This window comes from Mixophyes fleayi, chromosome 9, assembly GCF_038048845.1.
Source record: "Mixophyes fleayi isolate aMixFle1 chromosome 9, aMixFle1.hap1, whole genome shotgun sequence".
In the NCBI taxonomy this organism is placed as follows: domain Eukaryota; kingdom Metazoa; phylum Chordata; class Amphibia; order Anura; family Limnodynastidae; genus Mixophyes; species Mixophyes fleayi.
Window position 1 is genome coordinate 19,797,952 of NC_134410.1, and position 25,829 is coordinate 19,823,780.

At 44.0% G+C, this 25,829-nt stretch overlaps 1 protein-coding gene across 5 annotated transcripts; it reads right to left on the reverse strand.

Moving 5' to 3' along the window:
* Positions 1 to 5,217: 5,217 nt before the first annotated feature.
* On the reverse strand, positions 5,218 to 25,734 carry SAMD4B (sterile alpha motif domain containing 4B). Of its 5 annotated transcripts, none has more exons than XM_075186792.1 (13): positions 25,630 to 25,734; positions 21,237 to 21,583; positions 15,002 to 15,475; positions 14,031 to 14,270; positions 12,928 to 13,037; positions 12,497 to 12,583; positions 11,878 to 12,175; positions 11,713 to 11,798; positions 11,436 to 11,536; positions 7,252 to 7,450; positions 7,033 to 7,156; positions 6,529 to 6,612; positions 5,218 to 6,385 (listed from the first exon to the last, which is right to left on the reverse strand). In XM_075186792.1, the coding sequence occupies exons 2-13, from the start codon at positions 21,430 to 21,432 to the stop codon at positions 6,357 to 6,359; spliced, it is 2,028 nt and encodes a 675-aa protein (XP_075042893.1). In that variant the 5' UTR covers positions 21,433 to 21,583; positions 25,630 to 25,734; the 3' UTR covers positions 5,218 to 6,356. The 5 variants fall into 5 exon arrangements, with proteins under 5 accessions (XP_075042893.1, XP_075042891.1, XP_075042892.1 ...); XM_075186790.1 differs by having other exon boundaries at positions 11,412 to 11,536; XM_075186791.1 differs by lacking the exon at positions 25,630 to 25,734 and adding an exon at positions 22,129 to 22,711 and having other exon boundaries at positions 11,412 to 11,536.
* Positions 25,735 to 25,829: the final 95 nt, after the last annotated feature.

A 25,829-nucleotide genomic window follows, 5' to 3' on the forward strand; every position in this document is an offset into this window, starting at 1 on the left:
TTATTTGTAAACTGGTTTATAGAGTGAAGCAACATTGTTGCAACAAAGTGAAAAAAAAAGAGGAAAGGGTAGAGGCACCGAGAGCCTGGACTGCTGGCTTTGCAAACTCAATTGATACATGTTGGCTAAAATCCCAGCTCACAAGTAGAAATGTTATGGCAGGACTGGACAAATCACATGAGCCAGGTAGTCATTGTACCTAAAACAAACGACTGCTGGTGCCTAAATTTTTGGAGTAATTTCTACAGCGGTCAATAGATGCCCATCTTATCTGCTCCTTGTAAGACGCTGCTGTGTCCTAGATTCTGACTGACTGCATTCTACATTACTGGGTAAAGCACAATATTAACAGGTAGTGTTTTTATTTTTGCATAAATGCTAAAAATCATTTTATTGTATGCAAATAGGATTTAGCATTTTAGCTTTTTGTCTTTATATTTGAAGGATTACCATTCCACTTCAAAGCTGCATACCTAACAACAATTTTTTTGTTTAAGGCCCTTTACATTGTTGCAGAGGGCGAGGCAGCTATATTGAAATCACTCAAATCAGTCCCTACCCCCAACGGAGCTTAAGTTTAAATGTTCTGCTATACAGTAGGAAGTCAATTAACCTACAGTGCATCCGGAAAGTATTCACAGCGCTTAACTTTTTCCCCCCTCAAAATTCTACACACATTATTCCATAATGACAACGTGAAAAAAGTTATTTTGAGATTTTTGCATATTTTTTAAAACTAAAAAAATCACATGTACAGAAGTATTCACAGCCTTTGCCATGAAGCTCAAAATTGAGCTCAGGTGCTTCCTGTTTCCACTGATCATCCTTGAGATGTTCCTACAGCTTAATTGGAGTCCACCTGTGGTAAATTCAGTTGATTGGACATGATTTGCAAAGGCAGACACCTGTCTATATAAAGGTCCCACACTTGACAGTGCATGTCAGAGCACAAACCAAGTATGACGTCAAAGGAATTGTCTGTAGACCTCCGAGACAGGATTGTCTCGGGGCACAAATCTGGGGAAGGGTACAGAAAAATATCTGCTTCTTTGAAGGTCCCAGTGAGCACAGTGGCCTCCATCATCCGTAAATGGAAGAAGTTCGGAACCACCAGGACTCTTCCTAGAGCTGGCCGGCCGTCTAAACTGAGCGATCGGGGGAGAAGGGCCCTAGTGAGGGAAGTGACCAAGAACCCAATGGTCACTCTGTCAGAGCTACAGCATTCCTCTGTGAAGAGAGGAGAATCTTCCAGAAGGACAACCATCTCTGCAGCAATCCACCAATCAGGCCTGTACGGTAGAGTAGCCAGACGGAAGCACATGGCATGCCGCCTGAAGTTTGCCAAAATGCACCTGAAGGACTCTCGGACCATGAGAAACAAAATTCTCTGGTCTGATGAGACAAAGAATGAGCTCTTTGGCGTGAATGCCCGGCGTCATGTTTGCAGGAAACCAGGCACCGCTTATCACCAGGCCAATACCATCCCTACAGTGAAGCAAGGTGGTGGCAGCATCATGCTGTGGGGATGTTTTTCAGCAGCAAGAACTGGGAGACTAGTCAGGATAGAGGGAAAGATGAATGCAGCAATGTACAGAGACATCCAGGATGAAAACCTGCTCTAGAGTGCTCTTGACCTCAGACTGGGGCGACGGTTCATCTTTCAGCAGGACAACGACCCTAAGCACACAGCCAAGATATCAAAGGAGTGGCTTCAGGACAACTCTGTGAATGTCCTTGAGTGGCCCAGCCAGAGCCCAGACTTGAATCCGATTGAACATCTCTGGAGAGATCTGAAAATGGCTGTGCACCAACGCTTCCCAGCCAACCTGATGGAGCTTGAGAGGCGCTGCACAGAGGAATGGGCAAAACTGCCCAAATATAGGTGTGCCAAGCTTGTGGCATATTCAAAAAGACTTAAGGCTGTAATTGCTGCCAAAGGTGCATCAACAAAGTATTGAGCAAAGGCTGTGAGTACTTATGTACATGCGATTTCTTAGTTTTTTATTTTTAATAAATTTGCAAAAATCTCAAATAAAACTTTTTTCACATTGTCATTATGGGGTATTGTGTGTAGAATTTTGAGGGGAATAAAGGAATTTATGAATTCATTCCATTTTGGAATAAGGCTGTAACATAACAAAATGTGGAAAAAGTGAATCGCTGTGAATACTTTCTGGAAAAACTGTACCCATATGCTTTTGTGGGAGGAATAGAGAACATACAAACTCTACACAGATAGAGTCATAGGACCATGGTAGGAATCAAACCTAGCATTAGGAAGCAGCAATGCTAACCTCTGTGCCACAAGTGGTACAGTGTATTGCCTTGTGCTGTACCATTTATGGATAATCTGGTCCTTTCCCCTCTCCCAAGCCCAGGGGGGCTTCTCTTGCAGCCCCAGTCATACGCACACCCTCTCTTCCACCATTTACAAGTGGCAAACCTAAAGGTTAGTGCAGCTCTAAATACAAGTTACTTTGCCCTCCATGCTGTGTAGTGCAGGTTATTTTTACCTTCATATCCCACAATGGCCACCTGCAGTAAACCGTAATAGGAATTGTTTTTGAGTGACAAAAACATGACAAATACCAATAAAAATGTACAGACTGCTGTGCAATGCTGCTCCCCCGGTTAGATCATTTACTGCAGCAACGTGACGGACAAGGACAGACAACAGATGGGTGGAGGAAGAGTTGTTACATTGTGCTACACATAAGGTCTGTGTCTGTATCACATAACATGGGCGGGCTCTGCAGGAACCTGATCTCTGTTCTTGGGGTGTGACACGCACTGGGGAGCGGCCTGCACACGTGTGTCTCTGGATGTCCTACCAGTGATGTCACGGGCTTGGCTTGCTCACGTTGTGCAGTAATTATGTAACAAATTATTCTGAGTAACTCCGGTACAAGTGCTTAGAGAGTTACTTACACCTTGTTCTTCTTTTCCTTAGTACACTCAGAGCCTCAGTAGTTACTGTAGGTATTTATTGCATGTCCTAAATCAGCCACATTAAAACAGCCGATTATTATTTATTCAATAAAATTTATATCTATAGCAACCAATCAGAGACCAGCAATATGCAAGTTCAGGGTCACGCAGAAATTATTCTTTAGGGATTAACTCCTTTCTAGCAGACTCATTCCTAGGGATGGTGATTGTGCCCCTCCTCCCAGAGGGTTTATTACTAATTTTACTGGCTGGGATAACCCCCCTTTCCCCCCCAAGAGTCATTTTCACTCACAATGCTGGTACTCTCATTATTTGAGTTAGGACCATACAAATTTGGCCATTTCATATGACCAAGATTTTTTTTTTTCTATTTTCTTTAATAAATGCCCAATTGCTTTTCCTGTCCAACTTCTTTCTGTGTCTTTGTCACCAGTTAACCTGTTTATAGGATATGACAGCTGTGTTGTGCTCTCTGAATTGGATACAATTGTAGCATACTACATTCTTTTTAACAATTTGTTTATGGTCTTGCAATCTTAAGTAAACATATACATCTATTTCTGGTGTATGTATTCAATTAAATGTTTTATATGCACAAGTTTCATATGCAAATAGAAGTTATTCTTTGAATAACATTACACACAGCTATTGTGCCAATAAAAAAAACAAACAATTAAATACCATAGTTTTCAATGGAACGCTGCCCCTAGTAATGAACAATATTCCATTGGTTGATTATTTTGGGCAGCAACAGCAAATCTAAAACAGCTTCCAAATATATCTGTGTGATCACTACTGTAAGGACAATTTAGACCACCATAGCACGACAGGCAGGAAACTGCAGCGTTCTAAAGTAATGAAATGCTCCCTTCACTGTGACATTGTGTTATACCAGAGTGATTCAATGATCAGTGCATGCTCAGCACACTCTTGTGTAACCGGGAATGATATTTGACAATCACTGTGTGTTTCATTACTCCCAAACTCCTGGTCAGCGTTCTAAAACACCCAACTCACACACCTCTGAAGTCAGTACATCTGGATTGTGTTTACATTGAAATGTATTATCCTTTACCACATAAAGGACCAGGGAGGATATGAGTAATGGTGCCATTTGCACACACAATCCAAGTAGCAAGGTAACGGAGAAAAGACACCCCCCCCCATTCAATGATTAGCCTTCTGTATGTAAAGGACAACTACAGCAAGTCAGGGGGCAGTTTGCTGCCCACACAGCTCAATATCATTGGGAAGTCTTTCTATGTGGAACTATTATTTAAATGATAATGGCACTTATTAGCCTTACTTTAGGCAATAGAGCAATGCCTGTCATCCACTGGAGTGATGAGCTTTTGTTTGGTTGCTCTGGGTAGCAGACAATGCTGTGGAACTTTAGGTCTGTCTGCCCTATGCCAAACTCCATTCTGTATTACGTTCTCTGCAGCTCTTAGCTCGGTGTAGGTGTTACACAAGCTGATGTAACCAGGGGGAAAAAAAAAAAAAAAGACAATGTTCAATGCTGCTATTGGATGCATGCACTCAGTGGATGCTGGGAGTTGTAGTTTATTGTCACTATCACTGAACATAGTGATTCGATGTTAGTGCCATAAAACTGGCATTGGGGTTACAAGAATACAAACAAAACAGAAAAAAAAAAGGCATTTCTTGGGCAAATATTAGATATATGACAGATATTAAAACAAGGAACTGTCCTTTGAGGACTGCGAGATGTAATAACACTTTGTGGCAATATGTATTTGTCTTCCTTCCCTTAAGGCCCTGAATGGATGTACATCAGTACAGCACCATGTAAAAGGTGTTTACTAAATGGTCGGAGACTTAAACTCCACTTTACACTTACACACTGGAGAACACTATGTAGGCTGAAAAACTATACACAAGAATGCAAACTATTCCTCGATGATATTGTTTAAAAGTACCTCAGTGATGACCCTGGTGTCTAGTGCAGTTAGTCCGTATCCTTTATACAAACAACAGGCACTCTAGAAACACTGGAGCAGTGCTGGCTAACCTGTGACACTCCAGGTGTTGTGAAACTACAAGTCCCAGCATACCCTCCCAGCAGTAAGCTGCTATATATTGGAAAAGCATGCTGGGACCTGTAGTTTCACAACACCTGGAGTGTCACAGGTTAGCCAGCCCTGAATTAGGCAGTCAAGAAAAAGACAATGGTTGTTTCCAAACTGATGGGACACAAAAACCAACACGGCAAATCTGGAAGCCAAATATCACAAGCACGACATCCCGTTATTTTTCCATTTTCTTTTAATAATTTTTAACTCATGGTTACCAGCCATAGTCATAACAAAAAGTTATTCATAATAAAATGTATCTAAAATAACAATTTTGTTTTCTATCAGAAAAGGAGCAGTGTTTCTATGTTAGAAATAAATAGTTAGCGCTATTCTGAAAATACTTTGGAGAAGGCGGCCGCGGGGCAGTCTCGGCAGGCATTGCCCAGCTCTTTACCTCCACGCTCCGCGTGTGGCACAGAGGCAGCTCCAAGTCCACCGCTGACAGAGGAGGGAGGGCGACGTTGATGGGATCGGACAGTCACTTACAAGGATTATATATAAATATATACGTATGGGTTGTGAGCCCAAGCAGGTACAAGGAAGTTGTGTAATTCAAAAGGGAAGCAGCCGCCACAGTCGTCTTCTCAAGTTAGTATGAACAGAGTGCTATATGGAGCGCACTGCGGTACCACTGTTCTGCCATCTGTACATCTCTAATCCCTATATCTGGGCCCTCTAATCTTACCCTCTTCTCAGATGCCTCCGCTGCGACGTCCCTCCCTCCTCCGTTCGTCGGTAGACAAATGGCTGCGCAGAGCAGTGTCCTGTCTGACAGGTGCCAGTCCTTGTAGTGGGAACAGTTCGTTACTGTTCCTTAGCTTAGTGTGTTTGCCTTACAGGGTTTCCTTCTCTGGAGCTCCTGGCTCCACAAATTGATCAGCAAACCTTGGCCATCCAGCTTTCGCATGCCCTGGCAGAGCACGCTCCTTCCTGCTCACCACCACCAGAGCTCTGTGCCACGGTGACCCTCCCAAGTGCAAGGTGGGTGAAAGTGTGTGCACCAGGAAAGGACTCTTCACTAAGCTCCCCCCCACCCCCCATGTTACCATGTCTTGGTAATCATGTATAGACAGAAAAAAAAAGCTCCTTCCTCAACAAGAACGCTTAGCGGTGCATTGTGTATTTGGATATTAAACCAAAGTTAAAAAAGTTATGATAGCTGAAATGAGTATTAGAACGCAGTGGGTGGATGATGTAGTGACGGCCTCGCGGGGTAACGGAGGGAAAAGCTTTGTTTCTTCCCTGGCCGAGGTCATGGGAAGGGGGTAGAATTTGCAGTCCCTCGTCGGTAAGGGGTTAATGAGCACGCGGTCAGATGGTCGATGTCTTATCTGTCCCCTCTGTCAGAAGAAGAAAAAAAAGTTTCAGGTATATGGGTAACAGGCTGTGTGGTTTTACTCTTTGTATAACAGAAATGAGTTCAACGCCATCGTACAGCATATAGAAGTACCCACCCTGGTCCTTCGTATAAATAAAATCTTACCCTCCAACGCATGCTCCGTCATGCTCAGGCACAAAGACTCCAGCCGTGGATTAATCTCAAGATCTGCCCCAGGCACCTGGCAATCTGTAGAGAAAGGCACAGGATCTTAAAACAGGAGAACACTGGACATATAGGGCAGCACGGTGGCTCAGTGGTTAGCACTTCTGTCTCACAGAGCTGGGGTCCTGAGTTTGATTCCTGACCAGGGCCTTATCTGAGTGGAGTTTGTACGTTCTACCCGTGTTTACGTGGGTTTCCTTCCACACTCCAAAAACAAGCTGGCAGGTTAGTTGGCTGCCGACAAAAATTAACCCTAGTGTGTGTGCCGGGAAATTTAGACTCTACACTCCAATGGGGCAGGGACTGATGTGAATAGAAAAATATTCTCTATACAGCACTGCAGACACCACTTCACAGATATGGCCTTGGTGCCCAGTCTTTACGCACGCAGAGATAATGAACTGCCCAGCAGTCGGACATATAATGTTATCTCCAGTAACTTACCAGGAGGAAACTTGAGGATGCTCTGCGGAGAAGTGTGCACGGGCAGGGAGTGCGTGCGCTGCACGGAGCTGTGACTCTGGCATGGCATACTGTTACTTCCCCCGGGATTGGCAAACCACAGATTCTGTATTAAAATAAATGCGTTGTGCTTTGTAGTCAATGTTTCAATTTCAAAAACCCACCAAGTACTGGTGTCAAGATACGCCCCAAACCACTCACCTGCCGCCCCTGGCTCCCAGTGCTCGGGCTGGTAAGTGCATGTCGGGGAGAAACACCCCCAATAGACCCAGGACTCATTACACCAATCCGGGAAGGAGGTACAGCCCTGGGGGGCATCTGAAACGGGCGTTGGCCTCTTCGTGCCAAGGATGCCCCCACAGATCCAGCTATGGGGAGAGAGTTTGAAGCAAATGCCCAACTGTAAAAGATGAAGAGATCAGTAATCAGTATATAATACACATTATTATTGCATAAGTTATCTAACTGAATAAACTAATGTCCTTAATGCGCTCATGGGCTGTTGCAGAGCTGCCTGTGGGGTGTTGTGTTCACTAAAGGTTGTTATGTTGTGAAATGACCTTCAGAATAGTTTACTATAAGAGGTCAGACTGTGTGTACTCACATTACCGGCCTACGCCAGACAAATAACGTTCATCAAGCAGCTACCAAGGTCCGTCTCGTACTGACCTACATACACCCTCATCAGCAGGGTAATACACCACGGGAATCTCTGCACCTGTGAGTATGTTCCCTTGTATCGAACGCCTGACTGAATATCAGGCCAAATGCCATTGTGATAACTGTGGATGTATTTGTTATTCCGTCTTACATGCTCTGAGTTATTGGGTCATTAAGATAACAAAAACAAGGATTTTACAGCTCATTCACATAGTGAACATCAAGGAGAACAGCGTCAATATTTGTCCAACATTTGACAAATAAAGTGACGTGTATTTAATGACATTTTCTATTTGCCTCTATTTTGATGACACAATAAGGGGTTAAAATCCCCCCTGCGACCACAAGCACTACACTAATTACAGAACCCTCCGCCACTCTCATAGACAGATTGCAGAGGTTTTTTATTCTCTTTAACTAAAACAAAACTGAGGTTTGCACACAACAGGGTTTTCCTGGGGAGGAATAGGATTTGTGAAACATAAAGATTGAGGGGGTTAAGTCTCCATATATCACAAACAAGGTAGGACAATAAAAGTAAGCACCCACCATACAGGTGGGATGCCGAACTGCCTCAACAAGCTCCATAGACTAAACCAGGCCTGGCCAACCTGCGGCTCTCCAGGTGTGTGAAACTACAAGTCCCAGCATGCCCTGCCAGCTATCGGCTGGTTATCTACTGGCAAAGCATGCTTGGGATTGTAGTTTCACAACACACGGAGATCTACTGGTTGGCCAGGCCTGGACGAAACAATCAAGAGAAAAGAAATAAAATAAGCTGTAGACAACAGCTGGCACGTCCAAGTTACAACAGAAGGTCCTAAAGATTTTGCCCTTTGGAAGGAACCATATTCCAAACACTGAACACCCAATGGTCCTAATCACTCAGGTTGTTCTATGTAGAGATGCTAGTTTGCATTAATAGTTTTAACATCAGATGGGTCAGCTCTGAGCATGTGAAAATGAAAAGAAACATAGCAGTAATCCATGACAAAATCCAGTTCTACAAAACAACCCGAGCAATGCTATCCTCACGTGAGGTCTTGTGTGGGCGTCTGTAAACTTATACTGTCCAAGTTACCAGAGCGAGACTAGAATGCGCAACATCTTTCATTCCAAGTCTGCTGCCACCTAGTGGGGAGACTTCAGCTTACAGGCCTTGCAGTTTCCAAACTATTATTACTGTGAAGTTTAATAAAAAAAAAAACCCAAAAAAAACAAAAACGTACAAATGTATTTTAAATATGCGTTAAACCTATGTAGATACTATTTTTTTAATTCCCATTCCACAAGTAATAAAATGATTTGAAAATCATCATTACTAGGTTTAACTCTGCTACAGACTCAAATTAAGCATATATTTAAAAGGACCACTTAGTGCAGAAGTCAAGTTGCCTTTTGTCATATGATTCAGCAGAACAGATTATATATCGGACAATAGATTCTGATCCGGAAGAGATACGATTTCCCCCACACACAGCAGACTTCTGGTCAATCCTATTACAGGACACAGCAGCCTGAAATAATTAGTAGAGGAAACTATCTTGAACTCTCACAGCATATGTAAAAAATAAAAATAAAAATCATGTAAAATATCTCATATAATGTCACGGTATGGGATGTTTATATATACTACCATGTATAGCTCTTTTATAGAAGGTTACATAATATTACATATTTTAAGTTAATAGTCTCTTCCTTGGTTTACAACTATCTACTTGTGTGCTGGAGACGTCACAGACAAGTAGGAATAGACAGTATATATGATTTTAAGTAGACAGCTCTTTTGAAGTCAGAATAAATACGATCAAAGTGAGCCGCACAATAGATATTAAATTACAAGTGTGATTATTTAAAAAGTACAGGCAATCACCGTAGGGACCCACAGGAGGCAGCAGTTTCTTTAGAACGTGAAAACCAAGTCTGTATTCCACCGCCATTCATTCTCCTACCAGCAGCACTAGAGCTCACTTCAGTTACAAGTGTCCCCTAACCACAGACAGCACCCTTTTGTTGTGTCTTACCCCTACCTGACACACAAACCACCAAGCACACGGCTCCGCCACATGTAGTAAACCTGTACCCCCAACACAGCTGCTGCCTGCACTCACCACATACAGACACCTGTATCCACTGTTGGTACCCTGAGCCCACACGCCATACTAACATACCCCTCCTACCATCTACACAGCTCACCTGCAACCCTTCTGTTACCTACATTCTACCATCCCATGATGAGCTTTGTTTTATTAATGACTTTGTATGTTAGTAGTAATATTTTAAGACTTGATTAAATAAGTCTACAGGTACAGGAAAGAAGTGTAGGGACTGGCAGAGTGGAGAAGCAGTAGAAGAGTGTTTGGCTAGGAAAATTAGTCTGCGTTCCAAATAGAATGTAGGGGGCGAAGAGACAAAGACCAATCAGAAGGGACTTGTAACTGTCAATGAGTGAGATTACGAGTGCATGAAGTAAAGTTTTTGCAGTGTCTGGTGTGAGGGATTGAGTGGTAGGGTATATTTTTGTGTTTTCAACACAAATAGAGATGTTAGGTAGGTAACATCTGTTGGGTGGTGGAGACATTAGCTCGTTTTAAAGATGGAAGGTTAAGGTAACGAGAGAACATCCAGGATTAAAGAAAGACATTCAGTAACGTGGGCCAAACATATATGGTAAAAGATCTGAAGATAGATACATTGCAATCACCAAGAGAACAGTTTTGGACTGGGGTATGAAGAGCCCACCTGGGAAAGCAGGGGCCCACGAAATAGCACGCCGCCTAGTGGGCTTGGACAGCTTGACTAATGCTAAAACTAGTCTCACCGCCCCTTGTGCAGATGTACTGTTAACGCTCCGCTGTCCAGCTGTGAAAGCAAAGCAGAAGAGCCGATCAGGAGGAGTTATGACATAGGTTAGAGGGTGGAGCCAACCAGGGATTTACCCAGAATCCCGTTAAACCAAAGCTGACAACTGTATAGATATAAAGCAGAGGTCCTAGGATGGAGGAGCTGGTTTCCACAGAAACAAAACACTGAAAGAGCGGAGAGATAGGTAGCTTAAGAACCAGTATAGAACCATGTCACAAAATCCTAGAAAATGCAAAGTTTATACGAAAAGCCAGTCATCTAGGTCAAGAGGATTTAGAAGCAAGTAGTACCATATAGATTTAACAGTGATCAAATCATTGACCAATGATCAAATCAGTGCAGTGTTGGGAATGTAATCGTGACTGAAGAGGGTCAGAGAGTGTAAGAAAAGAGAGTTTGAGAGGAGTGTAGGGAAGCCTTGGGAAGGTGAGACATGGAGTTATTTTCATAATACTACTAACTACCGCATGTTAGAATAATAATGTAAAGATAACAGTGGAGAGATGGAGATTACAGATATAGGCTGGGACAAGAACAGGAGACCGGGAACAACTGATTTGTGAGGGGATAGGGTCAAGTGATAGGAGGAAGAGAGGATGGCAGACACAAACTTCAGTTGTGAGATGAAATGAAGAGAAGGCGACAGAGTGCACAAGGAAGGAACTGAGCAGGGTCTTCCTCTGGGATTAGAGATACCACTTCATATCAGATGTTATCAAGAAGGAGCAGTGTTCGGCAGCGATGGTGGTCAGAGGGATGATGCCTCTATCCTACACAAAGAGCCCCTCTACTCCAACTGTACTGCCTGTACCCTACAACTCCCACATACAGCCCACCTGCACCCCTTCTGTTGCCTGTACCCCTGCATTTCCAGTAACGCCTTGCGGGGAAATGTTCGGAGCAGTTTCAAGACCTGCTGCTTCCAGGAGAGTATTCTCTTCTTCTGAGTCTCTGTGAACGCCTGCGGAGAGACAGGACAATCATGGTTACAGAGCTGGTACATGTGTCATTAGAAATTAACAAAACTTTACATTTTCCGGTCAGTGTGCACAAGCTCTTCATCAAGTACTAGGTCTATCAACATGTAAAATATGAGCTCACGAGCTCCATAAAACACCTTCCATCCACTACACGTACCTCATGTGTCAGGCACTTCTCCAGGAGCTGAAGATAACAAGTTATATTTTCCTCATCTGGTCGGGAGACCAGTAGCTGTGTACAAACTGTTCCAAGACAAAGGTGACAGATCAGAGACAGACTGGGCAGGATACTATATACACTGGGAAGATGCACTGCACTCACCTTTGCCCAGCACTCTTGTTAGTTGTCCCGGGATGTCCCCGTCCGCTATGGGTGGCACCGAGGTCTCCAAGTCACAACTAGGGGTACTTTGCTGCTGGAACCCATCGGCCGTCAGACCTGTAGGCGGCTCATTCTCATCTGAGTTTTTGCCGGCCGAGTCCTGAATGGGCCTACGTTGGGGTGGCTGATCGCCGCTTACTGTCTCTGTCTGAATGGGCCGGTAGTATTTGATGGGCGTGATAATGAGCTGCTGAAGTTCCTGCAGAGCATTGCGCACATTTCCCCCCTCCAGAATATCCTGTAAAAAGAAAGCGAGGGCTTAGAATTCATACAATGTGTCTGTTGTAAAAAAAAACAAAAAAATTCTAATTTGAAGCATTAAGGAAATCTAATGCATTGCAAAACCTAACACAGCACTGTTGTATAACGTATGTATGTACTTATGCATGTATTGATCATCTCATATCATCAGCTGTGAAAATTCTCCTAACACACATATAGTATGGATATAGGCAGTGGTCAAAGTGGAAATGTGCAGTATGACATACCACCGTATACACCTCCACTTCCACCACTGGATGTGGATTAAACGCTAGAACAATACTGTACTTCCTCTTACCTTCTCCAGTGAGCGGAGGACACTCTGTCTTTCACGCAACTTCTGGATGCTCAAAGCAATTTTATGTCGAGCCCCCTTAGTGACGTTCTGGTGTAGAAAAACAACAGGGTTAGTGGGTAAAGTAGTGACCAGGACTCTTTTACCTGCAAGAAGTGGCCGGTTAGCTCCTGATGTAAAGTATGTTTGTCCATCACTGCCTGTGTAGTGAGATGTATCTCATATCAGACCATCTATGGACTATGCAGCTTCCTGAAGAAGCACCATTTCTATCACATGCATCATACCCACTGCAATTGTCCTGGATTATAACTATATCCTGCACGCTTACAGGTATTATATACTGACACTAACGGAAACTACAGGGTACAAATCCTCACATACAGCTACACAACACAACATGGCACAGACAGAAGGGAGAGACGACCACTCACTTGGGACTCCAGGTGTTGCTCTGTCAGCGTCATCATTTCCTCATAGCTCATCTGAGCAAACAGTGACGCGTATTTGTGTAGACGTAAGCTCTTCAGCCAGGTGGGCACATCTGCAGAGGGTGAAGAGTTAAAACCGTGGCAACAATCAAAATTTGATAAATATACTGACGGCAAGATCAGTAAGGGTAATAAAGACATTACCCTATACGGCGTTCGCCCACTGGGCCACATATTCATTAAGCCGGAGCGGCCATATATAAAATGGAGTCAAAACTAAGGGATCTCGAGGGCATTACTTAGCAGGAACTGAACAGCCAGTGTCAGACCCTGTTCCAGAACCGCTCCCAGCACACTTAGTTTTTTCTTTATATTAACAACCTGATTGGGCTTCTGGGCACCCAACCAATAAACACACGCAGTGCTCAATAAGAATGCTGTATAACCCAACCTAGACCATACGGTTGGTACAAAAACCTGGTAACATCAACCACCTCCAGCAGTCAACAACAAAAAAAAGCTTCAAAATGGTCCCACAGCCCATAAAACTGTCCCCCACTCCCAGCCCCATCTCCACTTACCACCCCATTCCCAAAAGAGCAGACAGGGGACTATGTGCAGTATATCACCAAGGGAAACAACCTCCTAGAACTACAGTGTACACTTTTTTTTGGGCCCATATAAACATACCAGACTTTATATCTGGAATCCTTGTACTTGGGAGGATTTGGGGTAGAGCTTCGGGGCTGCACTAACTGCCTAAAAAAAGCTAAGATTAAAAGGAAAGCTCTGTTTAACCCATTTCTTACTATTTTCCTGACAGAAAGCCAATACAAGCGACATATTACAGATATATGCTTGGATAGACTAAGACACAGAAACGTTATCACCAGATAAACCACACATCTCCAAAACATGACAATTGCCGAATTGAAGGGGTGAAAACTTTAGTCATTACGGGGTTAAACAAAATATGTATGAAAACTAAATCCTACTGATAAAATGAAGCCACTGAAGGCCCTAGTACAATGTGACCGACAGCCTCCGCTATGAATATACAAGTGATGCAGAGATATATATTTGGCTTATCCCCGTGTGACTCGTACCTTTCATTCCACTCCCATCCTCATGAAATGTGTTGCGGCCGGTGCCCAGGTCCTCCGTCTGCTCGCTGCCCGACGATGCCACGCTGCTCTGTGGGGAGAGGGGGGCGTGGTCCGGGGTGAGGAAGACGGGACGCCCAGCAACCTCGTCTGCCCCCATCCAGTCACTGGATGTCTGCTGGGAGGTGGGGATCAGGGACATGGAGCGTTTCAGGGGGCTGGGGTGCATTTGGCAGGAGAGCACTGCGGGGAGAGAGCAGGAGGTGTCAGGACTAGCGCAGGATGTCTGCTGCCATCATTGTGTAATTTGTGGTTATAGGGATAATAAACACCTCTGGAGCAGCTGAGATTCGTACACCCTGTAACATGTATTTATCCCAGTGGAACATTACTGCCAGTGGAGGGCTCCCGTTTATTTGGAGACTGAGAAGCTTAACTTGAACTTACTACATGCAATTAAACAAGTATATAAATTAATATCACCTAACCAAACGACTTCTGTATTTAAAAAGGAATTATCGGCAAATAATAAGAAAACCGTGATACATACATTTTCAAACTTGTACAATCTAAGGCAGGTCCTCAAGATCTACCAGCAGTTCATGTTGTCAAGATTTCTATAATCATGCACAAGTGAGAACATCTATTTTTCTGGGCCAGTAATTATCCCACCGGTTTCTACAGACAGTAATCCTGAGGACTGGGTTTGAGCACTTCTGATCTAAAGGCTGCTTTAAAATCTCGCAACACACTATGTAAAACTAAAATGACTATTCTCTCCACATAATTACCGTGCCGCTATCTTTGAACTGGAAGACAAGGGCAGCCCATAACAAAATGATTTATTTTTTCCTATTGGGTGACAAATACTGTACAATTACAGAAACCCTTTGCATACTGATATATACTTTGTGACACCCACAGATACCTACATACTGCATGGTACGTATAGTATGGTTCCTCAGTAACCCTACCTGTACTGCTGCCCACACTCTGGATAGCAGAGGGCACCGAACTTGAGGAATGGAAGGGCATTAGTCCATTTTCTCTGAGCGGCTTATCTTGCCAACTATGCCCAGATTCCCCCATGCCGGATTCCCCCGGGACTTGCCACTCGTCAGAACCCTGCCGCATGTGCGTGGAAGGCGCGTCTGTTCGGCCATGTCGGCTGTAGACCGTGGAAAGCCGCTCCTCCAGATGATTGAGCCACAACGCCAGCGAGTTGCGATCGTCCAGCGTGGTGGCTGGGTGGATGAGTGCGTAGGACAGGAGCTGGCGGCTCTCCTCTATGTACAAGTTGCTCTCTGTGGTGTAAGCCAGCACTTTCTGTAACAGTTTCATGTATTCGCATTTTGCTTCCGTGTTCCGAGGCTGCAGCAGGGGCAGGTGAGACAACAGCAGAGAGATCACCTTCTCCTTTGACTCTTGGTGCCATTGACTTATGAGAGCTGTGAATAGGTAAAGGACAAGAAGTAAAATAGCTTACATATAACAGGATGCAAAAATGAATTCACCTCCGTTTCAAAATGTGTAATTAAGAAAAAGCATTAGAGGTTTTTTTTGTATTTTCCATCACAGAGTACTGTGAATTAATCAGTGTAAGAATTCCTGAATACATCCAATGTGATTCCATAAAATAAAAACAATGTGAAAAATGGCAAAAGGGGTGAAAACTTTTTTTATAGCCACTGTAGTAAAATAAATAAATGTCAGGACTCTCCACAATTGCTGTCCCTCTCTAACTACTGTACATTCAAAAGCCATTGACACTGAGCACCTCCCGGCTGCTATATTCTTCCTTCACGGAGGCTCAGTGAGCTGTGAGCTTATGTCTCGCCTTCTACACACTGCTTAAAGAACAGACAGAGCTGTGTATAGAGGGACAGAATGACAGAGTGTAGTGCAAACTGCAGCGGCTACACTGGAGAGAGGTATTAGCAGCAGGCAAGGAGTCTCCTTCAGAGTACTGAACAGTACCTGCAACTGAAACCCGTTCTCTCTTCAAAGTGACAGACCATGCACACGGCCATTCCCATGCCAGAGTTCCTGATATCCCCGACATGAATAGTTTGTTGGTAGGTGAATCTGAGGTTATAGTGCACCGGTATAGAGGACTGCATCAGAGCTCTGAAGAGAGAAGATTTCTAATCCACAAAATATAGGCAGGGCTGCTATAATCAAACCACACTATCGGGGTTATCAAGTGATAGAGTCCACAAGAGTGGAAACGTCCTTGAAAAAGAAAATGAAACAGTGACTAATAATCTTCAGGGATTTTTCATGTGTGTCAAACACAGGAACATTAGTAATTACTACATGACATTAATAAGGGATGTTACAGCATAATGGGAGACAGTAGGAGACAGTCATTTCAAGGATTAGCTCCTCTAGTAACTCCTACAAATAATTTGTGGCTTGTTTTTTGGGTGCTGCAAACACCAATCACCGATGACCAAGTCTAATTAATCTCCAAGAAGAAATGCTTGTTTGCAGAATTAAAGTAATAATATGACGGATGTTACAAGTACAAAACATTGGAGGTAGAGGGTACTGTCCACTACACTATATACATAGGAAGCAAACTCTGAATAAACATGGAAGATCCATAGGAACTGATACATTCTATAAACTAAATGGAATGCTACAGATCTTTGCTCGAAGGAAACATAAAAAAATAAAATAAAAAAAAATAAAAATAATGATGATTCACCCAGAGCACCAAGAACGTGCAAGAAAGTTAAAATCAGCTCCCACTAGAGACCGGAGGTATCAAATGAATCTGAAATGACGGTACTCCTAGTGTGAGCTCAGAACTCACAAGGGAATTAACAAACAAACAAAAAATTTTTTTACATAAAAAGTAAAATATAAATCAATATATATATTATAAATATAAATATATATATATACACACACATTATATATATATATATATATATATATATATATATATATATATATATATACACATACATACATATATATATATATATACACATACACACACACACACGCAACTCCACCTGAAGTTTTTCAAGTCTATGGAGAAATAAACACACTAGAATGTACCAGTAAAATGTTGAACTGTCAAACTGTATAATGTGCAAATTATTTTTTTTCTAAAAGGCTTAGTCTTGTAACCTATAAACGTTGATTTCTGTATACAAACGACCCAAATCAACTGTGTCACAGCTCCTCTCACCTCTCGGTGAGGTATGTGGGCAATTCTCTTAGTAGCCTTTAACAAAACTCATGTCACTGACTTCCAAGGCAGCCTCAGACTGACTAACCGCTAACTCCTTGCATCCACCAGCAATGCATAAAGTTCTCGTCAGAAGAGGTCATTTGCTATTTATAAAACGTAAGCCTCTCAACTTTCACCAAGTCTGCACTGGGCAACGGCTCTGCCAAGCTTTATTGTTCACTTCTTGTTTGTGCACTCTTGTCTACCAAAATAGAGTTTGATTCGTGTTCGGATGTAACCCGAGTGCAACTTGCATGAAAAACAAAATAAAACATGCAGATAACTTGTGCGCACTTACGCCCGTATTCAAGAACAAGCGGATCTCAAGATACATCTCCATTTTAATCTGGGCATAAGTACGCCCTGGCTAACCGTTACTTGCCGTACGCAGACGGGCATAACAAACTGCAAGATACACACGTGCATGTGCGCAACAAAGTCCCATAAAAAACAAACAAAATAAACAACAATTCTTAATAAGATAATGATAAAAATATGCCTTAAATATTTTTTTTATATATCTAATATATATACAAGCCTAGCGGCGTGTGCTAGTGTGTGTGTGGAAAAAAATATTTTCTCAGAAAGGGCTCATCCAATTGACCTGAAATTTGGTATACTGACATTATTTGACAAAAAAATTATAATAGTGAAGTCAGTTAACTTCCATCATCCCCCCTTCCCCCCATGGGAGGGGTAGTAAAGGCTAAATTTACGAGTTAAAGGCTCAAACTCTTGACCGTGTGGGTATTTATTAACCAGAGCCTGTGTTTGGTCATGGACAATTGTATGTCGCATTTTCACGAGTACGGAGCAGTGATGTGAAAGTGCAGGTTATGAATACTGCCCTTCAAGGAAGACTGATTGAGCACAGCGATAAGGTGTTTAGCAGAAACGTTGCGTATCGAGAGGTTTTAGAACAGTAAGACGATGGAGATTAAGGATGTGGCGATGAAGATGAAGGATGAGGTGATGGAGAAGAATGATGAGGTGGTGACATGTGGACAAAACTACGTTAAAAAAGGGCGCTTACGTCGGGAAGTAACGCTCTTCCCCTGAAGAGGCCTGGCCTTGCCCCAAATGCATGACAAGAACCTTTTTAACACCTTAAGTAGCTTGATTTGACTAGAATGCATGAGTATCATGCACGGGTTAACTTGTATAAAATATATATATATATTTAAAATGAAATCCATAAATCCGGATGTTCTTAATGTATACTGTGGAAGAGAAACTATAAACTTCCATTTTATGCAAACACATGTTCTGGCATGCATCCATGTAGTCATCACAGTACCAGTCAGCACCTGCACCCGCCCTGTAGCTGATGCAAGTGATGCGGCTAAAAAATCTCAGCGTACTTAAGAAATACCCTGAATTTGAATCAGCCGTATCTGCGTTAGAACGCCCTTACTGTACACTGCCCAAGTCCGTTCGCCCCTTCCCACCACCGTTCCTTCTGGTTGTAAGCAGTCGTGACATTTGTGTTGGTACACGAATTGCATGCAATTGTGTTCAATGGGGCAAGTTCCGTTCTGGCGCATGCGCAGAGCTATTTCACACAAGATACAACACTCAAATGAATTTGCGCATGAAGATGAATCAGGCCCATCATTTTTAGACAGACGAGTCATCGTTATGGTAAAACTAAAAATATGTCTGCAAACGTTGGTTAGATGCGAAGTAATACAATGTACAGAGACTCCTGCATACAGGAACGGTATAGAAGCCGATGTACCTTCTCTCAGAGGTTTCCCATAATCTGTGTGAAGGAGATCACTGGTGGTTCTTATGTCCCTAAAATAACACTAACATTCACCTGCCCCTATGGAAACCATCTGTACACAGTGAAGGGAAACAGCATTTATATACAGACTTAACACTGTAGTCTTCTCAGTTTGAATTAAAAAAAAATAATGTATAAATATAAAAAGTTAAAATCCTTTTATTATTTAAAATTCAAGCAGAGAAAGTCAGATTGGATCCCAGGTTCCCCTATGGACCATGGGCTCATTGCAGCAGTTGGCTGAGGCCTTGAATAGATAATTAACGGTTAATAGATAATTAACGGTTACAAAGCAGGGAATGGCTTTAAAAAAAATGCTTCCAGTGTTGAGTTTCTACAGTCAGAAACATCATTAAGAAACGGAAGTTAAGTGGAACTGTTAAAAATCAAGGCCAGATCTGAAAGTCTGAGAGGACGGCTTGTAACGAACTTAGATCACTGCAACCGACCCACAGAAAGGTTCAGTGGACACGGGAGTATTGATCCATAGGTCCACAGTACAGTGTTGCTTATACATCTGATCACAATAACTTGGTATAAATGTCATCAGTGTATACAGGTTGCTGCGAGCAATGATCCTCTACTTTAATGTTTGCTGTGTGTGGGCACTTTCTTTTATTCCCTTGAAAAATAAACATGTACCTTCTACCTAGAGCAATGGTGGAGAGACGCCGATATTACCATGCAGGAGCATTAGAGATTATCTACGGCATGGGCAGTGCCCTATATCTCCCTGAACCCTCACCGAGCCCGTCAGTCCCAACTCCTTTGAGACAAAGGATATGCTCCAAGTTTGGAGTAACTTCCCCCCCCCAATATTTAATGTCTTTTACTACACTCTTCCTGCCTGATTAACTCCACATGGAAAACGAAGGAGAACGAGCCAATTAAAGAGCAGCATGAGGAGCTCAATGTTACGCAACACGTGACGTAGGGATGGCACCTACTACCTGCCGCTCAGGTCGTGTGTGACAGCACGTCTGTTAGGTCAATGCTATCATCAGCAATGCTATGACAACAGCAAAGGGTGCTTCCTATAGCTCCAACTATTACTGTTACTGCCATGCATGTGACTGTCATAGGGAAGTACTTTTATTAATGGGCTGGGCAGCTTACAGCTTTATACTTATGGGCACATTGGACAGCAATACAGGGTAACTTTGTTCTGACAAAGTGTAACCCTAATGTGCCCGTGTGGTAGTAAACACGGCTAGTAATAGCCCCTGGGCAAGGACTGGTGTGACTGATTAAATATTGTACGTAAAGCACTGTGTAATTTGTAGGCATTATATAAAAAGCGGTTAATAATAATCTTAATGGGCATCTCACAGGGCAATGTTTGTACAAGTGGTCATTTTACTGGGCATAATCACTGGCATATGAGATAGTGCTGTGACTGGCATAACTTGATCACTGGTATACCCCAAGCTTAAGGGCATCCTGACTATCATATTACAACTTGCTGGGCATTATTACAGTCATACCTTGATGTATTATACTACAAAGACCCGTGCATGGGTTTACTAAAAGATTTAAAGCTTTTTATTTGAACTTGATTTGTAACAAAAGGAAAATGATTCCAACTATTGGTATTTACTTAATTAAGCAAATTGTTTCTTTTTATTATTTGATTTATTTTAGTCACACAGCCTCTTTTTGCTAAAACTATGGATTTGTATAACCATACCCCAATAATTTCCCTTTTATACTACATATAGGGACACGACCCATGTCTTCACACCAGAGATGGGCACCTGGAACTTTTAGTGTTGGCGGCTATGCATTTGTCACTACTGGAGGTGCCAACAGAATGCAGTGCCATGCAGAAAGTTCTCTCTAACCCTTGTCCTGTTCTCCTTCATAGTCACCACAGTGTCTCTACAATCAGACATATCAACAAGCACAAAGCAGCAGTCAGGTGAATCAGGCAAAACACGGAAAGAATAATGTACAAGTCAGGAGCCTGGGAAGATGTACATCCATTGAGATTAATGACTGTTCAAAACGTTAGATGCCAAGGGCAATTATTTATGCATGTTGGCTGCCTGGCTCCTGAGATATGTCCAGCCCGAAGGCAACAGAACATTTTCTTTATTTCTGTAATACTTATAATACAAGTAATTCTGATTACATATGGTGTTGGGATGTTATTGCATAGGGGGGGGGGGGTGTCACTCACCAGCACTATTGGCCTCTGTCTCGAGGATGTGTATCTCGGAGCAGTCTGACAGCGAGTGCTCCAAGCACAGCTGCAGGAACCGCGCCTGGGTCCTTGTAATCCGCTTCAGCAGCGATAGGAGAGCCACAGTCTGTTCACACTCGTTCCAGCCCTTGAACCACTCGGATAACGTGCTCACCTGGTCTCGGAATTTCATGGTGCAGGTGAGTAAAGTCGACAACTACAGGGAGAGGGGCACTCCTATGACATGGCGTAACGTCCAGTGTACAGGGGCGGCCCAGTCACAAGAGGGCGCATGGGGGGGTACACTTCCTGCTGTACAGTATAAAGCCTGCAAATACCTAAGACTAAATAAAAAGAAATTAGACAACAAAATTGTAATACATGTTACATATACATAACAAAAAATTAAACATTTGCTCTCTAGAAAATTATACTCAAGAAAAATTAGCCTGTATATAGGCACCTGAACAGTAATGACAGCTTAGTTTTGAAACTCACTGGGATAACTTTGTATTTAAAGTGCTTTCAATTCAACAATATACATTTTACTACCTCATTTCTCTTGCTGGTTTCTAGTCCTTTAATCCCCTTAATAGGGATACAACAATTGGTAAAATTACAGGTCTAAGACATATGGTCACACCTCTTCAATGCAGTGTGCTGTACTATTGTACAGTGTGCTCAGCTGTAATACACCTGCTACCTACAGACAGAAGGGACCCATGTAGTTGGCTGCATTATCAGCTCAGTAACAGCGCCGAGTTGTGAAATGTGAAGCCAACGACAAGAATAACTACCTTGCTTTAGTAATGTTGAGCTGTAAAGCTTTTCTTGTTTCAAGTTTAGACAACTAAAATGTAATGAGGTATGCAGTGATGAATAGTCTCACCCCTAAATAACTGCTGTGAGGACAGGAGTTTCACAACACTGGAAACAAAATGTGACTTTTTGGTATGCTATAAAAAGACACCTAGGTTAGACAAAAATATATATAAATATGTGGCAGAATATTGCATGCATTGGTCCGTATAAACTGGACAACTAAGTGGTTAGTATGGCTCATTTCCAGCACTAATCTCTCACTCAGCCATAACATATGATAATTAAACCGTGGAATAGCATTAAATACTGCTTTGGTGGTCACCATTTTCAGCGAGACGCTACTTTGGGACCCCAAAGTGATTATGTACAACAGAAGGGATCCAACGATCAGAGGGCCACTATACCAGAGTATGACTCTTGGGAACCCTAATACACAAGGTGAGCACCTCTGAAACATTATCATTTATGTAGGCTACAAACAGACACACACAACCACATGCATGAAAACTGAATATAATGCTTATATTGTACACTGTGTGTATCCATAAATAACTATAATGAGGATAAGGAAACGGTCATTAAGAATGACATGAACATACAATGAGCATAAAAATATCTGGAATGTTAGCATATGAAAACTGACCCAGATAAACTTCAGGAATGACATAATCAGACCTACAGTCATGTGGTATAATATATTAGAAATTATAGAGACATAAGGTGGTGCTGTATATAAACATACAGATGTGGGGAGTGTTCTATAAATAGAGATATACAGACATTTAATATCAATCCCTCTGACCACCATCAACGTCCAAGATCTTGCTCGATACTTCAAGGGACAAGACTACCAAAATCTGACATGAAATGTCTCTCCACCAAGCAACACGCTGTTCTCAACACATGAAGTTGAAGCATCTTCTCTCCTATCCTACCATTCTACTATCTGCCCACTTAATTCAATAGACTCACAAACTAGCCATTCACTGTCTCTGGTGTTCGTCCAAAACCTCATTGAAATCCGCAATCTGACTCCATTGGTATCCTTTCCATCGTAATTCAATCATGTAGTTATAACTAGTCTTCTGAGAAGATCCAACTCTGTCCCTAGCTCTCTCTGATTACTGTACCATAAACTCTTATGTCCCCTCCAAGCTTCTTCAGACGCTTGCCTACATTGACCTAACACACCCCTTTTGAAACACCCATGAGTCAGGCTTCCTGCTCTCAACACTCAACAGAGGCTGCCCTTGACTAAGGTGGAAGATGTTTTGGCACCCTGCCAAATATAAAGGACACTTCTCACTTTTAGTTTTCCTGGACCTCTCCTCCTGCTACATTTGATACTGTTGGACATTCTTCTCATACAAACACATCCCTAGGACTTCAGGCCACCATCCTATCCTGGTTCTCATCCTACTTATAAAATCGCTTGTTCAGTGTTTGTTTCTCTGGACCCACCTCCTCTCCACAGACTATCAGTTGGAGTACCACAAAGCTCAGTCCTAGGTCCTCTGATCTTTTCTATCTATACCACTTTTCTTGGAAAACTAATAAAGTCCTTTGGATTTCGGCGTCATCTCTATGAAGGTTATAACCAAATTTATGTATCCTCTCCTGATCTCTCACCATCTGTGGTGGTCCACTTTAGTGAATGTCTTTCTGTCATTTCATCTTGGATGTCCTATAGCCACCTGAAACTCAAACTTTCAAAACCAAGCTAACAATACTCTCACCAGCCAACAGAAGCTACCTACCTCACATGTCTATTTCTGCAGACAACATAAGCATAAAACCTTTTCCTCAAGCTCTAGATGTCATCCTTGACTAAGAACTGTCCTTTGTTCAACATCCAATCTGTATCCATATGCTGTTACAAATATATGAGAGAATCACCTCCAGAAAATGCATGTGCAGACATGGAGGCGATCGCTGGGTGAAGGCAGGCGTGTGGGGGAGGAGGATCGCTGGGTGAAGGCAGGCGCTGTGTGTGGGGGGATCGCTGGGTGAAGGCAGGCGTGTGTGTGTGTGTGTGGGGGGGGATCGCTGGGTGAAGGCAGGCGTGTGTGTGTGTGTGTGTGGGGATCGCTGGGTGAAGGCAGGAGTGTGTGTGGGTGGGGGGATCGCTGGGTGAAGGCAGGCATGTATGTGTGGGGGGGGATCGCTGGGTGAAGGCAGGCATGTATGTGTGGGGGGGGATCGCTGGGTGAAGGCAGGCGTGTATGTGTGGAGGGGGATCGCTGGGTGAAGGCAGGCGTGTGTGTGTGGGGGGGGATCGCTGGGTGAAGGCAGGCGTGTGTGTGTGGGGGGGATCGCTGGGTGAAGGCAGGCGTGTGTGTGTGTGGGGGGGATCGCTGGGTGAAGGCAGGCGTGTGTGTGTGTGGGGGGGATCGCTGGGTGAAGGCAGGCGTGTGTGTGTGTGCGTGGGGGGGATCGCTGGGTGAAGGCAGGCGTGTGTGTGTGGGGGGGATCGCTGGGTGAAGGCAGGCGTGTGTGTGTGTGGGGATCGCTGGGTGTAGGCAGGCGTGTGTGTGGGATCGCTGGGTGAAAGCAGGCGTGTGGGGGAGGGGATCGCTGGGTGAAAGCAGGCGTGTGGGGGAGGGGATCGCTGGGTGTAGGCAGGAGTGTGTGGGGGGGGAAATCGCTGGCTGAAGGCAGGAGGGTGGGGGGGGATCGCTGGGTGAAGGCAGGAATGTGTGTGTGGGGGGGGGGGGGGGATCACTGGGTGAAGGCAGGCGTGGGATCGCTGGGTGAAGGCAGGCGTGGGATCGCTAGGTGAAGGCAGGCGAGAGGGGAGATTGCTGGGTGAAGGTAGGCGAGGGGGGAGATTACTGGGTGAAGGCAGGTGTGGGAGAGGGGGGGGATCGCTGGGTGAAGGCAGATGTGTGGAGGTAACACTGGTGAAGGCAGATGTGTGGAGGTATCACTGGTGAAGGCAGATGTGTGGAGGTATCACTGGTGAAGGCAGATGTGTGGAGGTATCACTGGTGAAGGCAGATGTGTGGAGGTATCACTGGTGAAGGCAGATGTGTGGAGGTATCACTGGTGAAGGCAGATGTGTGGAGATATCACTGGTGAAGGCAGATGTGTGGAGGTAACACTGGTGAAGGCAGATGTGTGGAGGTATCACTGGTGAAGGCAGATGTGTGGAGGTATCACTGGTTGATGGCAGATGTGTGGAGGTACCACTGGTGAAGGCAGATGTGTGGAGGTATCACTGGTGATGGCAGACATGTATGCGCCACAGTATGATGAATAGAGGACACCGGGGTATATAAGACACTATATGAGGCGTCACACAGACACAGTATAATTGGGAGGAGACCACTGACTACAGACAGGACACACAGGAACACTTCCCCCTCTACCATAGAGCCACATTACCACTAACACCCTCCTCCCCCATCCCCGGTGAGCAGAGCCCCTGCCCCGTTGCTATGGAGATGAGTGGCCAGGAGCCACCACCCCCCATCTTTGGGTGCGCCCCCACAGTGGCGGCGGCTATCCTCCCGTTGTCCCCACGTATCCCCGACCCCTCCTCCTCACACCACAGCCCAGCCTCACTCACCGACCGGACAGGCCGCTGCACTCCCCCCGGGGAGCCACACAGGCAACCACCCGCCGCCAGCACGTCGTACGTTACGTTCTGCGTGACCACTGACGTCACTGGGCACGTCGGTCTGCACAAGTTCCGCCTACGTCCGTGGATTGGCTGACTGACCCGGGTGATTGACAGCTGCAGTGGTAAGCCCTCCCCCGTGTCACAGA